General features: G+C 42.8%; 1 protein-coding gene across 3 annotated transcripts in view; it reads left to right on the forward strand.

Annotated features, from left to right (window-relative positions):
* Positions 1-18,793, forward strand: part of LOC133497041 (collagen alpha-1(XII) chain-like) — a 109,435-nt gene that overhangs the window by 51,602 nt on the left and 39,040 nt on the right. For 2 of the 3 annotated variants that reach the window (XM_061813220.1, XM_061813221.1), the window contains exons 23-44: positions 1,076-1,205; positions 2,403-2,548; positions 2,626-2,755; positions 5,120-5,256; positions 7,447-7,576; positions 7,681-7,820; positions 8,143-8,275; positions 8,801-8,818; positions 9,890-10,029; positions 11,089-11,218; positions 11,377-11,516; positions 12,402-12,531; positions 13,197-13,336; positions 13,409-13,538; positions 13,725-13,864; positions 14,285-14,414; positions 14,701-14,840; positions 15,617-15,746; positions 16,380-16,519; positions 17,477-17,606; positions 18,084-18,223; positions 18,519-18,648. In XM_061813220.1, coding sequence (XP_061669204.1) covers positions 1,076-1,205; positions 2,403-2,548; positions 2,626-2,755; positions 5,120-5,256; positions 7,447-7,576; positions 7,681-7,820; positions 8,143-8,275; positions 8,801-8,818; positions 9,890-10,029; positions 11,089-11,218; positions 11,377-11,516; positions 12,402-12,531; positions 13,197-13,336; positions 13,409-13,538; positions 13,725-13,864; positions 14,285-14,414; positions 14,701-14,840; positions 15,617-15,746; positions 16,380-16,519; positions 17,477-17,606; positions 18,084-18,223; positions 18,519-18,648 — 2,854 coding nt within the window. The remainder of the gene's footprint in view (positions 1-1,075; positions 1,206-2,402; positions 2,549-2,625; positions 2,756-5,119; positions 5,257-7,446; positions 7,577-7,680; positions 7,821-8,142; positions 8,276-8,800; positions 8,819-9,889; positions 10,030-11,088; positions 11,219-11,376; positions 11,517-12,401; positions 12,532-13,196; positions 13,337-13,408; positions 13,539-13,724; positions 13,865-14,284; positions 14,415-14,700; positions 14,841-15,616; positions 15,747-16,379; positions 16,520-17,476; positions 17,607-18,083; positions 18,224-18,518; positions 18,649-18,793) is intronic. The other variant, XM_061813222.1, reaches the window with a different exon arrangement.

Below are 18,793 nucleotides of genomic sequence, written 5' to 3' on the forward strand. Positions count from 1 at the left end.
AGCTGACAAGATCAAATAATTGTCTTTAATAGACGGTTTATATGAATCTGTTGCATCATGCTTGTTGACGCTCCCTGGTTCTCATTCCTCCATGTCTGCTGTCCCTGTTTTTCCCCCTTAAAAAAAAAAAACAAAACAAGATTTCAATCACTCAAGATCTCAACTGCGGTTGCCGTAAACATTTTATATCATGTCGTTATCTGGGAAGTTTGAAAAAGTTAAGAGAATGTACAGCTGTAGGGAATCAAAGTAAAATGTTGTCACAATTGAGAATGAAAAATGAGAAACAAGTGACCAGATGCACAATTTATGAGGGAGTAGCTGTTGGTCTGCTGATTTTTATTGTTGTTGGGTTTTTTTTTTTTTTTTTTTGCTTTGACTTGTGAACACATACTTGAGATACGAGCTCTGACTTGACTCATCTTACGTCACAGCAAGTGGCAACTTATCCAATATTGATCAATTCTTATAAAATGAGGCTTAATGCTATTTTTTTCACTTTCAGCAAAAGGTTACTGTCAAATTAAACATACAGCAAAAACAAAATTACAACTGTGTAATTGAAACAACCACATAGCTACCTTAACGCTAACATGCAATGGACCCAGGCTGTAATTAGCATCTTTGTGGCAGTTTTGTAACCATTTAAGCAACAGCTTTGTGAACACAAACCATGCAGTTAAACATGTAGACAGACAATGTAACGATACTCAGGGTTGCATAGTCTTTATCCTCTGTGAAGTACGACCAATATTTTTCTCGTAGTAAGAAGCCGCGAGGAGCTGGGTCTCCAGTATTGTACAGTATATCGGTATGTGTGTCTAACACATTCCCACAGGTGCGCCTATCATGTTTTTACTGAGTACAAAATTAAATAACGCTACTTTTGTCATGAAAAACACATTACAAACGTGTTTTGTTGTGTTTAGATGGCTGGAACGGATTAATTGCATTTCCATTCACTTCAAAGTGGAAAGATGATTTGAGAGACAAATGTCGTTAAGGACTAAATTCACCTTCAATCTGAGATATGCGAGTACAGTAAGGGAGTGCTGTATCTGCTTTGTGGTGGTAGATGCTGGTGGACGGCTCAACGACAACTGCAGTCCTGGACAATCTGAGCCCGCAGACGGAATACGTGCTGAGCGTCTTCTCGCTCCTCGGAGAAGACAGCAGCGAGCCCCTGGTGGGCCGCGAGACCACCTGTAAGAATTTTCCCTCACCCTTTGTTTGCTCTCAGGTTGCACTTTCCCGCACTGAAAGGCGAGCTTTTAAGAGAAGCGTTGAAGCTTTAACGATGGTTCTTCCATTTCGTTGCTATTTACTTGATCTTCTTCTGCTTATCTGCCAAACATTCCCGTGCTTATGACATCAATCTAGCGTCTGATCTGAGGCAGACGACTGTCACGTAAACCCCATCTCATGACGCAATGCTGTCGGCACGTATTGGGTAACTAGTAACTTAAAGCTGATTTTCATGTAAAGATACGTAAAGTGCTTTTATGAGTCCAAGATTTTTCCTGGCTCAAACTGAGGCAAAAATGGTACCATTCTCATCATGTGCCTGCACTAGCTCAAGCAAACTTTTATAGTTTTTCTCCATGTACTCCATTCATCCATTTTCTTTGCTGCTTATCCTCATGAGGGTCGTAGGGAGTGCTGGAGCCTACCCCAGCTGTCAACGGGCAGGAGGCGGGGTACACCCTGAACTGGTTGCCAGCCAATCGCAGGGCACATAGAGACAAACAGCCGCACTCACAATCACACCTGGGGGGCAATTTAGAGTGTCCAATTAATGTTGCATGTTTTTGGGATGTGGGAGGAAACTGGAGTGCCCGGAGGAAACCCACGCAGGCACGGGGAGAACATGCAAACTCCACACAGGCGGGTCCGGGATCAAACCCGGGACCTCGGAATTGTGAGGCCAACGCTTTTCCACCTGATCCACCGTGCCGCCTCAGTCGTCACAGTGACGTTAAAATCTTTGTGACTCACGGTGATTTCAACTCAAACCTTTTAATGTTATTTTTTCCTTTCTACTTTCTTAATGTCAGATATTACAAATATGATATTTGTCATTCTCAATTGAACACACTCACTTCACCTCCATATCCTGAAACAATAAATACCTGTTGAAAATCCACAAAATCATATCGTTGTCTTCTTTTTTGATGGTGACTTCCAGCTGTTTCGGATACAGCACCACCCACTTGGGTTGTCCTGCAATTGTAGCTAAAAATGACACCCAACAAGTGCAACACTGGCCATGCCATCAGGGTTTTTATAGGTAGAGCTGCAATTAGGTCAAGGCCTGAGGCACCTCCGAATTTTGTATTGTCACTTTTGAGTGGAAATCTCCTACGTCCGATTTTGGTCAATTCAGCCTTTGTTGCTTCTTTCAGTGCCGCTGCCCGCTGTCACATCCATGAACGTTTATGACGAGACCATGAGCACCATGAGGGTTCGCTGGCAGCCGGTGGGCGGAGCCAGCGGTTACATCGTGCTCTACCAATCCATCAATGGCACCGAGCCTCAGATGGACAAAGAGGTAAAGTGATGTACGCCAAGACCCGCGTCCAACACACATGCCGCTCTGAATAAACTCCCCCCTCCGTATGTTCTCAGGTGCGAGTAGGAGCTGACGTGAGCGACATTCAGTTGGGACAGCTGCTCCCCAACACGGCATATTCCGTCTCCATTTTGGCGGAGCATGGCGAAGCAGTCAGTGAGCCCCTGAAGAGCAGCGGAGTCACGTGTATGTACACTCATTTGCCTTTTTGCCAATCATTTTCGCACACGTGGGCAGACGTCATGAACTGTATTTGAAGTACAGGGCCCGACTGATATGAGTTTTAAAGGTGCCGTATTTTACCAAACCAACTTCTTTTTCCTAGTATTTGGGGTGTAATATTGGCTCTATGATGCCTGAGTAAACGTGAAATATGAATTAAAATTGTCTACACATTCCTGAGTTCCAGATGTTTTTTTTCTGAGAGGGCTGAAATCAGGTAACTCGAATTTCTGGAGCATATGTATGTAACTTGTAAAGCTCCCTGGCCTGCGTTATCAGGATAAAAAAATCACGTGTGCTCGCGCAAGTGGGTATTCTACACGAAAGCAGCCAATCAGTGGAAAGGGAGCGGCATTAGCCAAATTTGGAAGAAGTTGATGCAAAAGTGGGTCAAACAGAAGTGGCTGTCAGAGGGGCCTTTTCTGGACACCTGGCTGTTTTACAATACTTTAGTATTTAGTATTTAACTGAAAAAAAAAAGAGTGCCGTTGTGTGGCAGTTTTTTTTAATAGGTTTGTTGGAATGTTATTATCTTTGCCTTATGTTGAGTGTTTGGCAGTCCCCCTGTGTTGCGTTTGCTTGTTCTTACTGTGCCTGTGTGGCTTTTAACCCTCCACGTACACCGATTTTGTCCCACATCCTAAAAACATGCATTCTAGGTTAATTGAACACTCTAATTTCCCTGCAAGAGGGAATGTGAGTGTAAATGGTTGTTTATATGTGCCCTGTGATTGCCTGACGATGTGTTCAGGGTGTACTAAATAAGCTTGGATGGGCTTCAGCACAGGTGTGACCCGAGTGAGGATAAGCAATACAGAATCTCGACGGATGGATGTAAAATGTTAATGCGTAATAAAACAAATGGCAAAAACGTTTTTTGGGGGGATGATTTGAAAATGACTAATATTGGCAGATTAAATCACCCATCTGATTAATTTGTCAGGCACAGACAGTTGTAGTGTGAAATTTTTCACTTTTTGGTGAATTATTTTTTTAGGGGAGTATTCTCCTTTAATATTCAGGGATAGGGTTAGTTAAAGAGGCTAATTTTGAAAAAAAAAAGAGTCCATTTTTGGATGAAAAGGTATTTCAAAGAGGTCTTTGGTGTCATTTAATAGACAACTCCAAGAAAATAAATACATTTTCGTGTAAATGGTACCAGATGGTTTTTGAGTTTGAACTCTTCATTTGCAGGTCACTAAGAGGTCTTAAGTCTTAACAATAAATTATTAACCGTTGAAGAAGGTTTGAGTTATTCTGTCAAAAATCAAGTGGCGTCTACAGAAAATCATACAGTTTTGCTCTATCACAAGAGACTAGTTTTGCCAAAAGTATTCACTCACCAGCCTTGACTGGCATGTGAACTTCTGTGACATCTGACATGGGTCCACCCTTTAGAGCTATAACAGTTTCAACTCATCTGGGAAGGCTTTCCACAGGGTTTCGGAGTGCGTTCTTGGGAATATTTGACCATTCTTGGAGACGTCACATGCTGATGTTTGCCTTCCGCTTTGATTTTTCCCAAAGGTCTTCTGTTGGCTTACAATCAGGTCTCTGTGCAGATGAGTCAAGTTCATCCACACCAAACTCTTTATGGACCTTGGTTTGTCCGCTGTTCGAACAAGAAGGGGTTATCCTCAACGTGCCCGCACAAAGCTGGGAGCATGGAATTTTCCAGAAACTCTTGGTATGCTGAAGCGTTCAGAGTTCCTTTCACTGGAACATAGGGGCGGCCAATATTTTGGACAATTCCACGCTCCAACTTTGTGGAAACAGTTCTTCCTCTCCCAACATGACGGGATGCAAGCACGAAAGCATTTGGTGTGGTTGTTCTTGACTGGCCTTAATAGAGAAGCCCGTGGGATGAATGAGATCAGAAATTGACAACCAGGCCTCCATCTTTGTGGAATTGTCTCACTAAAGGCATCAAAATCATAAATTCAAGAAAAAACATAACGTCTCAGGTTCACGACCTATTCTACTGCCAACACTTCTTTTCCCACGAATAATAATCCCTTTGTGCAAATTAACTCGACTTTTTAGGGCAAGTAGCATTAGTTAGTAGTAGTTTTGTCATGCCCACTTGGAGAACCCCTCTAAATCTCTCCCTGTATACAGTCATATTGGTTTTTAACTTGAAACTTTTTTGCCAATTGAACAAGTACTTGCCAGAATACCAGAAAAAGCGAAACAATACATTTTTTTTTTTACTAATATGGTTAGCTTTTTTTCATGCAGCCACATGATGCAATGCCCCTATAAGTATTGCGTTATCCCCTAAACCCTAAAGTGCGTTGTGACATGTGGTGCCTTGGTGTCAACCCCTAGTGCCAATGCCTCCTGCCGGCGCCCTGAGGATCAGCAGCGTTACTCACAGCACCATGAAGCTAAACTGGGATGCGGCTCCCGGCCTGGTGCGCAAGTACATCATCACTTACAAGCCGGAGGGCGCCGACGCCAAAGAGGTGAGAGCAGTGCTGGCTCACTGTCTTTCAAAAAGACAATTGACTACCCTCTCAAAACTAGCGAGAGAGACTATGTAGTACAGCATATCAGAGGGAACATTCATTACTTGACAGTTGGTAATACTTGAGGAAGTATTTACTACTTGAAAGTGAGTGACACTGAGTATTGACTGCTTGAGAGTATTTAAGACTTGAGAGACAGTCAGCGAGGAAGTATTTAAGAGATAGTATCAGATATCTGGACAAGAGGGCGTTTTTAATACTTAGGAGAGAGTATGTACTACTATCATTATATGTATTTGAAGGTATATGTTTACTTGAGGCACGGTTGCTCAGCTGGTAAAGCGTTGGCCTCACAGTTCTGAGGTCCCAGGTTCAATCCCGGATGCGCTTGTGTGGAGTTTGCATTTTATCCCCGTGCCTGCGTGGGTTTCCTCCGGGCACTCCGGTTTCCTCCCACATCCCAAAAACATGCAACATTAATTGAACCCTCTAAATTGCCCCTGGGTGTGATTGTGAGTGCGGCTGTTTGTCTCAATGTGCCCTGCGATTGGCTGGCAAAGAGTTCAGGGTGTACCCCGCCTCCTGCTTGTTGACAGTTAGGCTCCAGAACTCCCCGCGACCCTTGTGAGGATTAGCGCCGAAGAAAATGGATGGATGGAATGGATGTTTACTTGAGGTCCTGCTTACGTAGTACTTGAAAGAGAATTTCGTAAGTAAGTGCATGAAAGAGGTAGCTCTTAAAGTTGTTAGGAAGGAAGGCAGGCGACTGCGTCCGTTTGAAAGCGTGCGCGATGCAAGAGGCCACCAGTTGGACCTCGCCATCCTTTCCAGCCTCTTGAGCTTCCCTCCAGCCATTATCCCACTGCCACTTTGTCCTCATTATTCCTCCTCGCCCATGGTGGGTGGGGGCTGGGGGGACAAAGCGTCTGCGATGAATCACAGCACGCCGCCCAGCCAGACTTTTCCATCGAGGCCTGAGGGATGACACTAAACAGCTCCGATCAGCTCCGCTCTTTATGGGGATTACCCCTGAAGCCTCCTGCTCTCCTGCTCACTGCCGGCGCATCCGCCCACACCGGACCAAGGCCAACTTTTGCCGTCTGCTGCTGCTCAGAGCGCCTGGGCTCCCGGCAGAATGGAAAAAGCTCTGTTTCTCGTGCGTCAGATGCACTCACCTTTATGTCAAATATACTCCAGCGGTTTTCAGGTATGTTCCATACCCACACGCAATTGGTGCAAATCCACCCACCACTTATCTGGGGTTGGGTGGTGGGAGCAGAGGCAGGGAAGCGCAAACTTCCGACTCCCTAGCCACTTTATCAAGCTCTTCCAGGGAGATCTCGAGCCATTTCAAGGCAAACTATGAGATGTAGTCTTTCGAGTGTGTCCTGGGTTGTCCTCAGAGCATTCACTGGGTGGGGTGTGCCCTTAACACCTCACTGGGGAGGCGTCCAGGCAGCATTCCAGCCAGATGTCCACAGGGGCATTCTAGCCAGAAAACTGAGCCACATCGGGATAGCCCAGGCACCCTCTGGAGAAAGCTAATTTCGGTCGCTGAGAGCCATAACGTCGATCGACCGGCAAATTGAGAGCTTCTCTTTTCAGCTCAGCTCCTTCTTAAACACGACAAGCTGCTACAGAGTCCACATGACTGCAGATGCTGCACCGATCTGTCTTTCAAGCTCCCCCACTATTAAAAGTAGACCGCAAAATGCCTGAAGTCCTTCACTTAGCGCAGGATCTCTTCATTGAGCCAGAGAATGGGTCAGATTTGGAGGTCCTGATTTTTAGCCCAATTGCTCCACACCTGCAAACTTCAAACCATTCAAGCAAGAGTTGAACATGACAGCTAAGGTCACCAACCAGATCATCTCAATGCAAAAATAATTAAAATACTCATATCAATGAAATGATTGATTTTCCAAAAGAAATTCAGTGGGTAATGTCTGTACTGGAATTGAGCCAATATATGAAAATGACCCACTTATAACTTGAAAATTACGTATTAGTATTATAAATGCACCTAATAGACTTAGCTATTTAAAGACCCTTAAAAAACGTGCCTTGAAATTCTGTGGATGTGGCAGGGGGCACGATCAAGGAATCAAGGAATAGTCCAAGGGTCCACTTCTAATCGTGATGTTTGGTAAAGTCCAGATGTTTGAAAAGGTCATTTTCACACAACAGGTGGAAGTCCGCGGCGACGTCACCACCCTGGACGTGACAGGCCTCATTTCCCAGACAGAGTATGACGTGGCCGTGACTCCCGTGTACGATGAGGGTCCCGGGAACCCCATGCTTGGAATGGCAATTACAGGTTTGCCGCAGTTTCCCCAACATTTACATTTCCATTTTTTTTTTTTAACGTGGCATCTACAAGGAGTTAAAGTCATGTGCGCTCCTCCTGGTTTTTCTTAACAGACGTCGTTCCTGCCCCGAAGAACCTCAAGTTCTCTGATGTAGACCTAACCTCCTTTAGGGCCACGTGGGAGCATGGAGCACCCGATGTGGCGCTCTACCGAATAGGCTGGGTCAAGAAAGGACATACCGACTTTCAGTCTGTAAGCTACAAACACTAATGTAGTTATTTTTTTTTTAAATGAATTGATTATTGAATGGCTAAGTTACTTTTCAAAGGTGTAATGAATATTCAATTACTTTTTCAAGGTAACTTCTGCTAGCAATACTTCTAGTAAAAAAAAATAGCAACTTGTAAATGTAACATACTACCATAGTCACTTTAATATTCAATTATGGTAAGCAGTGAACTCACAAAACTGCAACAGGACTTGTATTTATATCAATAAATTATACAAAAAAGAAAAAAACTATTCCTCCAAAATAAATAACCATTTTTATTTCTGTGCGTCCGTCACCATGCAGTCCATCTTGGGCAATGATGAGACGTCGCATCTTCTGGAGAACTTGGACCCGGACACCGAGTACACGGTCACCGTGACGGCCATCTACCCGGACGAATCCGAAAGTGAAGACTTGATGGGAAACGAGCGCACATGTGAGTTGTCTGCGCCTATCAATACACCAACACTCTTGTTTGACTTAATGTAATGTAATTATAACAAAATATTAAATATATATACTACTCATACAAAGTTTTGGATCTTGAGCGTCTGGGTAAAGTATCAGGATAAAGCAAAAATGCGCTACAACATTTACTGGTAAACTTAATTTGACCTGGAATCGAGAGAGATTTTTATTGATTTATTGATTGGGTTGAATTGAAATAATCGCTTGCTCCCTGATCTCTTTATAATGCCATTTTGACATCATCGGAACAATTCGCCACTAAACATTTTATCAATAGTATGTTGCCCCTGAGCTTGGTGTCATCAGCAGCCTGCAACAGAGCGACTGGAAAAGTCACAGAAAGGCCTGTTGTCAATTTGCAGTGCATTTATGAGTCATCCTGAAATTTCAGCCCAACATCCCAAACTTTTTAAGAGTTGTGTATGAGCTTCATATATTGTTTATGATATGTATGGGAGTGTTAAACTTTAATGAGCCTATTTTCTCTTTATAGTGTTGAAGGCTGTGACCGGTATGTTAATGAAATGCTCTTGATTTGTTTATTTTCCCCTTCACACCTGCATGTATGTGTGTGTGTCCAAGTCAGACACTCACGTTCATTGCTTACATCATAAACATTTTACTAACATATCCATATTGAATTTGAACTTTGTATCCAGGTCAGCATCTGTCTGCTTTTTTATTTATTTATAAAAATGCAATATAAAGAACAATATTATGTACATCATCTGGAGCACTTCGTATTGTTTTTATCTAATAGAATGGAAAATTATTAAAAAACAAATAAAATTCACCTGAGATGCTGATTATTAAATGTATTAATATGTGCTGAACGATACTGACGTATTTTGCTCACCACAACTTGATCAAGTGACCAATTAGAGAACAGTATACTGTACAGTATTGCTGATGTAATGGAGTGTCAGCTCTGTGGTCATGTGAGGACAAATTTTAAATGCGATTTGTTCAAGAAACAGTTTCGTTGCTATTATTGTCGAAGATACATGCTTCAAAATGACCATGATTTTAAGGTACTGAGCAGATTATGTTGACATGGCAACAGAAACGGTGCAAGCTGATGTGACAAAAACAAACGAAAAAAACTACATGGTCGACAACCAAATATTCAAACTGGAAGCAGTGCCGCCACGCAAGATGAATAGACATTGTTCCCATCAATCATCTTTACTCGCATTCATCAGTTATGTGTCCGGTTCATCTCATGTAACACATCATTGCATCATCGCACAAGTTATGGCATCATCATCATCATCATCGTCATCATCATCATGTTGCATGTGTTGCTGTAGGTTTGGTTGTCACATAGCGATCCTAACTCCCCACCCTCACCACCTTCCCCCAGAATAATAAGTATTTGTACTTCATTCTAACTTCCCACCACCGTCAATTGTGATCAATCACTTGACACCAAACCTGCCTCATAATCAATGTTTAAAAAGGAATTGTCACCATCACTACCTCCATTTTCATCATCATCATCATCATCACCATCCTTACCCGCACTCCCATCTTTCCCCATGGATGTACTTGACCTTGTTTTGTGTATTTGTTGCGGTGTCAGTGCGCCCGGAGCCTCCTCGCAACCTGCGTGTTCACAACGCCACCGTCAGCACCCTCGCGGTCAAGTGGGACCCGGCCCCCGGACCCGTGCAGAACTACAAGATCGTCTACGCTTCGCTGGCAGGAGGCGAGCCGCTCGTAGTATGTCAACGCTCACGTCCCCGCACTCACATTTTTCTTCTTAGCGCAATGCAAACAACCTTCCAAACCTTGACCCGTGCATGTATGACATCACAACATCTGGAAAGAATTGTGCAGGAACTTGAAAGTGGTTCTTATCTTCAGAGGTACCTTTAAGTCACATGTGTGCAAGTCTTAAGTAAACTCAAGTGTTAATTAACGTTCACATTTCAAGTAAAGCCCAAGTTACAAGTTGCACAAAAGCCGTTATTGCAATGAAGCATGCCATAAGTCTCTTCATACAATCTTGCTCAGTAAGAATCTTCTTTATTGGCCAATTATTTTGAAACACACAAGGAATTAGTTTTAGTTATTTGGAGCGACTCTAATAAATAGTACAGCAAATAAGCCACGATAACCAAATTTACATTTAGGAGGAAAGAATTAAATAAAGAAACTGAAGCAATCACTAAGCAATATAAAGCATCCAGTAGTGGTGTGATACTGCTGCAATGATACAAATGATGCAAAATCATTGTGATAATACTGGTCAATGAATGTTGTGCAAATGATGCAGAATGATAAAGCTGCAACAATGATAACAATCTTAATGTCAGATAAGCAAAATTGGGAAAGTGCCAATATTAAATAAATCACTAATACATTTGACACGTTAGCAAGATGCTTTGCACAAATTTTTTACTCATTTTAGTCAGCCGTATTAACACATTTACAATCACATTTGAATCACAAACGCAAACGCATGAAGGAAAATGTGTTATGGTCTGATGGAACTGAGGTTGAATTTCTGAATTTCAATGTCTGAGTTTCAATTGGAATTTCAAAATTAGAATTTGTGACTTAATTTCAAATGTGAATTTCTGAGTTCGAACACTTCTAGCACAAATATTTGGTTCTTTCTAAAATGTCAAGTAAATAATTCAACTTATCAAAGAATTCAATGTATTAAAAAAAAACATCTTTACAAAATCAATAATCTGAATTCAGATGGCGCACTGTATGTCTTCCTGGAGTCCCAGACAGCTGTTATCTTCAACTCTTATATTTGCTGTCAAACAGACTCAGGTGGGAGGAAAGAAGACCAGCACTGTCTTGCAGAAGCTGACGCCCGACACACCGTACCGGGTGACCATGACTGCCAACTATGCCACCGGCCCCAGTAGAGATGTTTCAGCAGACGGGAGAACCAGTGAGGAAAACGCCCTCATACGCAACACAACCATTGAATTGCTCCTCTTAGTGGTGTTACGAACAGAAGCTACTCTTAAATTCTTGTACAATGGAGCTCTTTAGTGGTTATTTTAACTGATTCTTTTCCTCCTCCTCACCCCACTCCCCAAACTGCAGGACCTCTGGGCGGCGTGAGGAACCTTCAAGTGCTCAACCCGACCATGACCACACTCAACGTGCGCTGGGAGCCTGCCGAGGGGCGTGTGAAGGAGTACAAAGTCATCTACGCTCCTGCTGCAGGAGGTGCCGAGAGCATGGTAGGACTGGTAGGAACACCCGCCCGCCCGCCGGCAGGCAGGCAGGCAGGCAGGCAGCTTCCTGTGGCCTGCAGGGGCAGCGGAGCTGGTGGAGACAGCAGTCACTTAGAATTTCTCAATTCCTGTGGAGTTCGCATATTCTCCCTGTGTTTGTGTGGGTTTTTGTGGGTACTTCGGTTTCCTCCCACTTTCCAAAACCTGTAATTCAGGTTAATTGAAGATGCTAACATTGTCCCTAGGTGGACAATTGGAATTTCTGACTTTCAATTCTGGAGCTTGAATTGCAGTTTCTACATTAAAATTTGTGAAAGTTGAATTTGATTTAATACATTTGAATTTCTGAGTTTAAAATAGAAAAGTCTGAATTTCAATTCCTGTGTTTAAACTACAATTTCTGACTTTAAATTTTATTGCTGGGTTGAAATGGAATTTCGAAATTACAGTTTCTGAATTAAAGTGCAAGTCTAAATCTCTTAGTAAGAGTTGGATTGTTTTTAAATTTAAGAAAATACATTGTTTTGAAAATGACAAGTACAATATGTATTTAACTTTTCAAACAATCCATTGCAAGTAAAATCAACAGCTCCTGAAAACCAACAAGAAAAAAAAATAATTCAAACTCAAGTTTTACAAAAAAAAGATGTAAACATCCAGGTTAGAGCCAAGGAGAAGCCATGACACCGCTTTCAATTCATACATCCAAATGATCAAGTTAGATCTTGTTAGTCATATGACAATGACACGATTAAAAAACAAAAATATATAATTTAAAATTCCAGCTCAGATGGCCCAGGTCTACTACTATCGCCCACATGGAGACTAAGTCAGAGAGTTGTTAATTCCTTTTATTAGGAAATAAGACTCCATTGTGGTTTTGGGTTTTAGGAACAAGTCTCAGCTGGCACCAGCACCACCACCCTGAGGGGCCTGCAGCCCGACACCCTCTACACTGTCTCCCTGGTGCCTGTCTATGCCGAGGGGGATGGCAAGATCATGTCGGAAAATGGAAAGACAAGTAAGTAGTGACACGTTAGTTCAAGGACCTTGGGCTAGAAGGACCATGGAACTTCCTCAAGCACTTCTCTCAAAGTGAGAAGCATACGATTGTCCCTAAAAGATGAACCATTAAGATTCAGGCATGAACCTCTATAATCAATTCCTTGGTCAATTAAGACCCAATTTTTTTTTCCTACCCATGATTCTTCCTGGTTAAAATCCTACTTCAATACAGTAAACCCGTGTTTACCGTGGAGAAATGTTCCAGATTCACCTACGATAAAGAATCCGCACAATTTCTCTTGGGAGTGCATGGTATCGGCTTTACACCTCTACCTTTCGCCATTGTTCTATAGCAGACAGACTGGAGTAACTCCTCGTTTATACTAATTCAACTAATGGTTACCATTCCCTATTAAAGGTACATAAACACACTAAAACCAGTTATACAATATCAAATATGACATTACATCCCTCCTGTCTATTGTAAATATCCATAAAAACGATCACTTAAAAATCCTCGATATAGTGGGGGTGTCAACAATTAACTGCGATTTTGCAGCGGTTCACTGTATCACTATACCAATACACTAAATATTTGGCTCATGGATGTTTGGATACAGTAGGTAGTTACTGGTGTAGTCTACAATAGGGCGCTTCACAATGGCGGTTTGCGGTGTTCAGGGCCTCTGGGTGGCGTGAAGAACCTGCGCGTGACCGACCCGACCATGACCTCGCTCAACGTCAAGTGGGACCCGGCCGACGGAGCCGTTCGCTTGTACAAAGTCTTTTTCGTGCCCGCCACCGGTGGCCGTGAGGAAATGGTGAGGTTGGCGCTCGGTTCAAAGTGCAACATTTTTATTTATTTGTTTGTTTTACGGGTGTCCTTTCCACAGGAGCAAGTTCCTGCCACCACCACCAACATCATTCTCAGGAACCTCCTTCCTGACACCGTCTACTCGGTATCAGTGTTACCCGTGTACCCGGCCAGGGAGGGAAAACGGCAGACTGATACCGGAAAGACTCGTAAGTCAACTCAACTATGGCAACTGACAGGCCAATTCAGAATATTTGGAAAGAGTAGGTCAGGAAATACTTCTGGTGGCACAACTATTCGAACGCTTGGGCTTCTTCATTGCGGAGGATTGTACATTTCTTTGGTGATGTCATGTCACTATGTTGGATTGACATCTCACAAAAACCTGCCTGCAGTACCACTGGGCGGCGTGGGCAACATGCAGGTGACCAACCCGACCATCACCACGCTCACAGTCACCTGGAACCCTGCCGATGGGAACGTTCAGGGCTACAAGGTCATCTACAAGCCAGAAGACGGTGGCTTGGAGATAGTGGTGAGTGCCGTAAAAGTCCTTTTTGGGAGTCTGCAATGCCAAACATTAAAATAAAAGTCAGTTAAATGCATAACTGACATGAAGCTTAGTCCGTGTTTGACCAGCCGTTGCTCAGCTAAATTTTTTTATAGTGACAAATTAAATTAGATGTTGGCGTTGTTGTATCCCTTGAGTTGCAAACCATGCACGTCGCCATTCTCTTTACCAAGTTAATCAAAAACACAAGCCTTTAATCCTTATGTAATAAAAATTTTCAAATTTCATCAGATAGCCTACTGGTGCTTTGCTTGCACGCCACACAAAAAAACATTTTCTTTCAAATACAAAAGAAATGCCACACTACCTAGAAAGTATCATCTAGTTAGTTTTATAGTAGTATAGTATAAGTAATTCTTCCGACGTGTTGATGTAATTTTGCAGGAGCAAGTGTCTGAGAGCACCACCACCACCGTCCTGGAGAAGCTCCTCCCTGACACCCGCTACACTGTCACCGTGGTGCCCGTCTACGCCGAGGGCGACGGGCCCAGGCTCACCAACAGTGGCAAGACCAGTGAGTGCCCGCCACCAAATTCCGCTGACGTGTTTCAAAGGGATGTGGAACTTCCAAAGAAGTTTGGTTGTACTTTTACTAACAAGGGCCCAGGCTCCTGAGCTTTTACTATTGGTTTTTTACTATTTGTGAATCATCTGAAGCTCCTTTATAACAAAAATTTAACTTTGCATCACTCCTAAAGTAACTCCACTTTATGAAATAGCAATCCAAGCTTGGTCACAGAGCAAATTCAACTTGTGTGTCGAGGTAGCAGCATATAAGAATATTCGCTGCGATTTCTCAGGGCCACTGGGCATGGTGAGGAACCTTCAGGTGTTCGATCCGACCACCAGCACCCTCAACGTACGCTGGGAGCCGGCCGAGGGCAATGTGCGCGAGTACATCGTCATCTGGGTACCGACCAATGGTGGAGACCAGGATGTGGTGAGTTCTGATTTGAGAAGCGGATGCTCGGATAAGTCCAGAGGTTGAAAGAGACCAACTGACACAAAGCTGAAATGAATGAATGGATGTGTTCAGAATTGGGCACACATTCCCTGTTTCCCATTCCCCAGTAGGATTCTAAGATTAGAGGTTTAGGGGTGCTGAGCTACCAGCCAGGTAAGATAAAAGTCTCTGTTTTGTAACTTTTAATGCTATTTCCATGAAAGAGAAGCGTACATTTTATTTACTCCACCCTCTGTGTGTGTCCCATTTACTTTGAAAATTCAGTCGGTTAGCTCATCTGTAGCTTTAAAACTCCCATACATCACACATTTTTCAAATCTTTGTCGTCATTCCATTGGGTTTGCAAGATAATTTGTGTTGGAAATGCCCAGGATGTCCTTTTCCAAAATATTGTAGTTACTATTTTATACATGGCAGATTATTAGCATTATTTGACTTGGAAATATGCTTTGGACTTATAGGGTTGCTGGTTTTCTTCATTTAAATATGGCATATGATCATTCCAGTAGTTTGCACACAAAACGTGTTTTCGCTGTAAACAAATAGAACTTACTTCCTTACTCGCCATTCTCCATATGACCCCCCCCTCACACACACACACACCACACACACACACACACACCCACACACACACATCTGTACGGTTACTGTATTGGTAGCATCGGTTACCAGAAAGCTCCAAGTGGCCAGTTCTGTCTTTTGGCCGTGGGTTCTGCTAAAAGTCTCACTTGCGTCCCTCCCTTTCAAACCAGGACCAGGTGCCCGGATCCACCACCTCCACCGTGCTAAAGAACCTGCAGTCCGACACGGAGTACAGCGTCACCGTGGTGCCCGTTTACCACGAGATGGAGGGACTGCCACAGACGGAAAACGGGAAGACATGTGAGTGGGGACAGCTGAGAGCAAACTGGGGTCTCCTGGGGGTCCGAGAGTCTGGGCTTGAGGCACCCTAAAATAATTTCCAATGAATTAAAATAAAGAACACAAATGTACAAAAAGTGTTAATAAAACCAACGCATTAGATTAATTATTCAATATACATGTTTTGACACAAATGTGATCAAAGACATTTTCTTTACAACAAAGTAGTATTGTTACCGGAATAAATTTAATAAGTTTTTTTTATTATTACAACAAAAGCTAAATTCCAACTTTTCCCCTCCAAAAATCTGAATTTTTATCAAAAATAACTTAAATTTAACACTCATCCTGACAAAAATTGTCAAGATTAGGACCTTTTTCTTGAAAAAATATGATTTCATTCTTACAGCATTATAATTTATTCCTCAAAAATATCTATACATTTGCTAACATAGCATTACACATTTTTTAATTCCCCTGGTAGTTATTTAGTTGGCAATAGGATTCTTAGGGCAGCATTAGAAAAATGTTCTCTCTAGAAAGGGTCCCTGGACCCAGACAGTTCATCAGGCTCCACATTCATGTGTATTCATGCCTTAAAGTCCAAGGCATCAAGTCTAAGGCTTAGACTGTGCTGCGTCTTGTCCCCATCAGATCCAGTTGGAGGAGTGAAGAACTTGCAGGTGGTGGACCCGACCGTCAACACGTTAACAGTGCGGTGGGACCCTGCGGTGGGCAATGTGCGCAGCTACAGGGTCACGTATACGGCAGAACCTGACGGAGAACCACGCACGGTAGGTCCAAATTGGGATTAATCAAGCTGTGGGCAAGTCCAACAAAAGCCACACCTTGCTCGCAAGTCAACTGTCAATCAAATACGACTAGTACGACCAGGGAAAATGGATGCTACTTCATCTCGCAACTTTTTTATAAGTACACTTCAAATTTTAAAAATCATTAGTATACTCCTATTCCTAAAACCGTCTGTCAAAATAAACTACATTTGAAAGTGATAAAATTAAAGGTTGCTAAATGGTATGTACTTCAAGAGGAATCTTGCATTTGATTTACCTCATGAAATTATATAAAAACTCTTCATGCATTTAAAACACTTAAAGTCAATCTTTTTGGTTAGATTATTCTTTGGAAGTATAATAGAAACATAATGAGCCCTCTCATCCACCACTTATCATATATTGGCTATTGAAATTGCATGAATTAGTTAATTTAAAAATATTACTAACAATCTACACGAAGGATAAAAATATGTTGATAATAAATATTCTAAAAACACTTTTTAAACAGTGTAAGCAACTACAGTTTGAAAGGTATAAATAGTCCAAAGTGGAGCAAATGACTACTGTAGTTGTGAAATTGTGGAACAACCTCAGTAAGAAAAGTCAAGCTCAGTTAATTTAAATAATACAAATTTAAAAAGACCATTAAATAAAGAGTAGTAAATAATTATGAAATTAAGACAGTGATCTACCTTATATGTACAAAAAACCCTTTAAGATGATTTATATAAAGAAGCACAAGGTCCAAATTTGAATGTGAAATGTAAATGTTTTTTGTAAAAAGGGAAAAGAAATCGAAAATGTATTCTTCTCTGTGATCTTTTTAATTAAATTAAAAAAATAATGCAATTGACATAAAAATAACTGGTCAACTAAAGTAGATACAGTACCTGAAAAATGGACTTAAGTGCAGTTGGTAAGTATTTGTGGTTGTTTCTTTGTCACGTCTTGCAGGAGGAGGTGTCAGGTGGCACAACCAGCCTCATCCTGAGGAACCTGGACACGAACACAGTGTACAATGTGGCCGTGGTACCCATCTACCCTGACGTGGAGGGCATCCCGCAGGCTGACAAGGGCAAGACCAGTAAGTCCAAGCCACAGATGAGGCATTCAGGGAACGAGCAAACGTGCTCGCATTCCGGGCCAATCTCAGTCATTTAATTCAATATTTGCGCTCAGACATGGACCCGATTGTCCAATATAATCAACAAGCGGTGGAATGTGCTAGAACAGCCATCTCCAACATTTTTGGTTGGTGCCACAGTGCGGTTTCATGTTTCAGAAATATTTGAATGCCCACTAGCATAGAAACAAATAATTGGTGAAAATCACTGTACTGACATGAACTTCGCAAACCCACGCGTATACTTAATGATGAGAATGATTTGGAACAGCCATCTTTACAACAAAGACGTTTGGCATTTCACAAGCGTCCTTCAGGTGCGATGAGCAGGCGTGACCCGTCAGACGCCATAAGCGCATGGCGGAGGTCAAGTCGGCGGCGCCATGGATTGCCATCGTGGTTGCCGGTCATCTTGTCATGCGCCTCATCTCTTTTCAGAGCCTCTGGGCGGCGTGAAGAATCTCCGCGTGAGCGACCCCACCACCAACTCACTGCGAGTGCGCTGGGATCCGGCTGAGGGCGACGTGCGCCAGTATCGGATCGTCTACAAGCCCGTCGCCGGAGGAGACGAGCTCATGGTGGGGCGATGTCTTTTTGTACCGCTTATTGGCTTTGGCCACTGATGATTGTGCCCTCGCTAACACAGGTGGCAAAGGTATTCAAGGAGAGGTTTGAACGTAACCTCCATTCATTAATCTCTCCCATGATTGGGATTCCCAAATATGCCCATTCATAATGACACGCAATCATGAAGGTGTGTAGTTGTGATGAGTAGTCAAGTTTATTCGTGAAGCCTTCAATCAGACAAGACTCTCCAGGGACTGCCAAAATTCAGCAACTTTTCCTGACATGGGTGTGCGTGTGTTTGTACAGACTCAGGAATCGGGTATGGTTACCAACACGATGCTAAGAGAACTGCAGCCGGACACGGAGTACACGGTGACGGTGGTGCCCATCTACGCCGACATGGAGGGGAAGAGCATGTCGGAGAACGGGAAGACAAGTGAGTTCATGCTCGGAAATCTGAGAAACTAGGGCTGATCCATTCAGCGATTTTATTACTCGGTACAGATAAATGGTTTTCCAGTGGGTTCCATAGTTAAAAGCACATCCTCGCTGACGTGCAATTGCTTACACTAACAACAGCA

This window comes from Syngnathoides biaculeatus, chromosome 23, assembly GCF_019802595.1.
Source record: "Syngnathoides biaculeatus isolate LvHL_M chromosome 23, ASM1980259v1, whole genome shotgun sequence".
Lineage (NCBI taxonomy): Eukaryota > Metazoa > Chordata > Actinopteri > Syngnathiformes > Syngnathidae > Syngnathoides > Syngnathoides biaculeatus.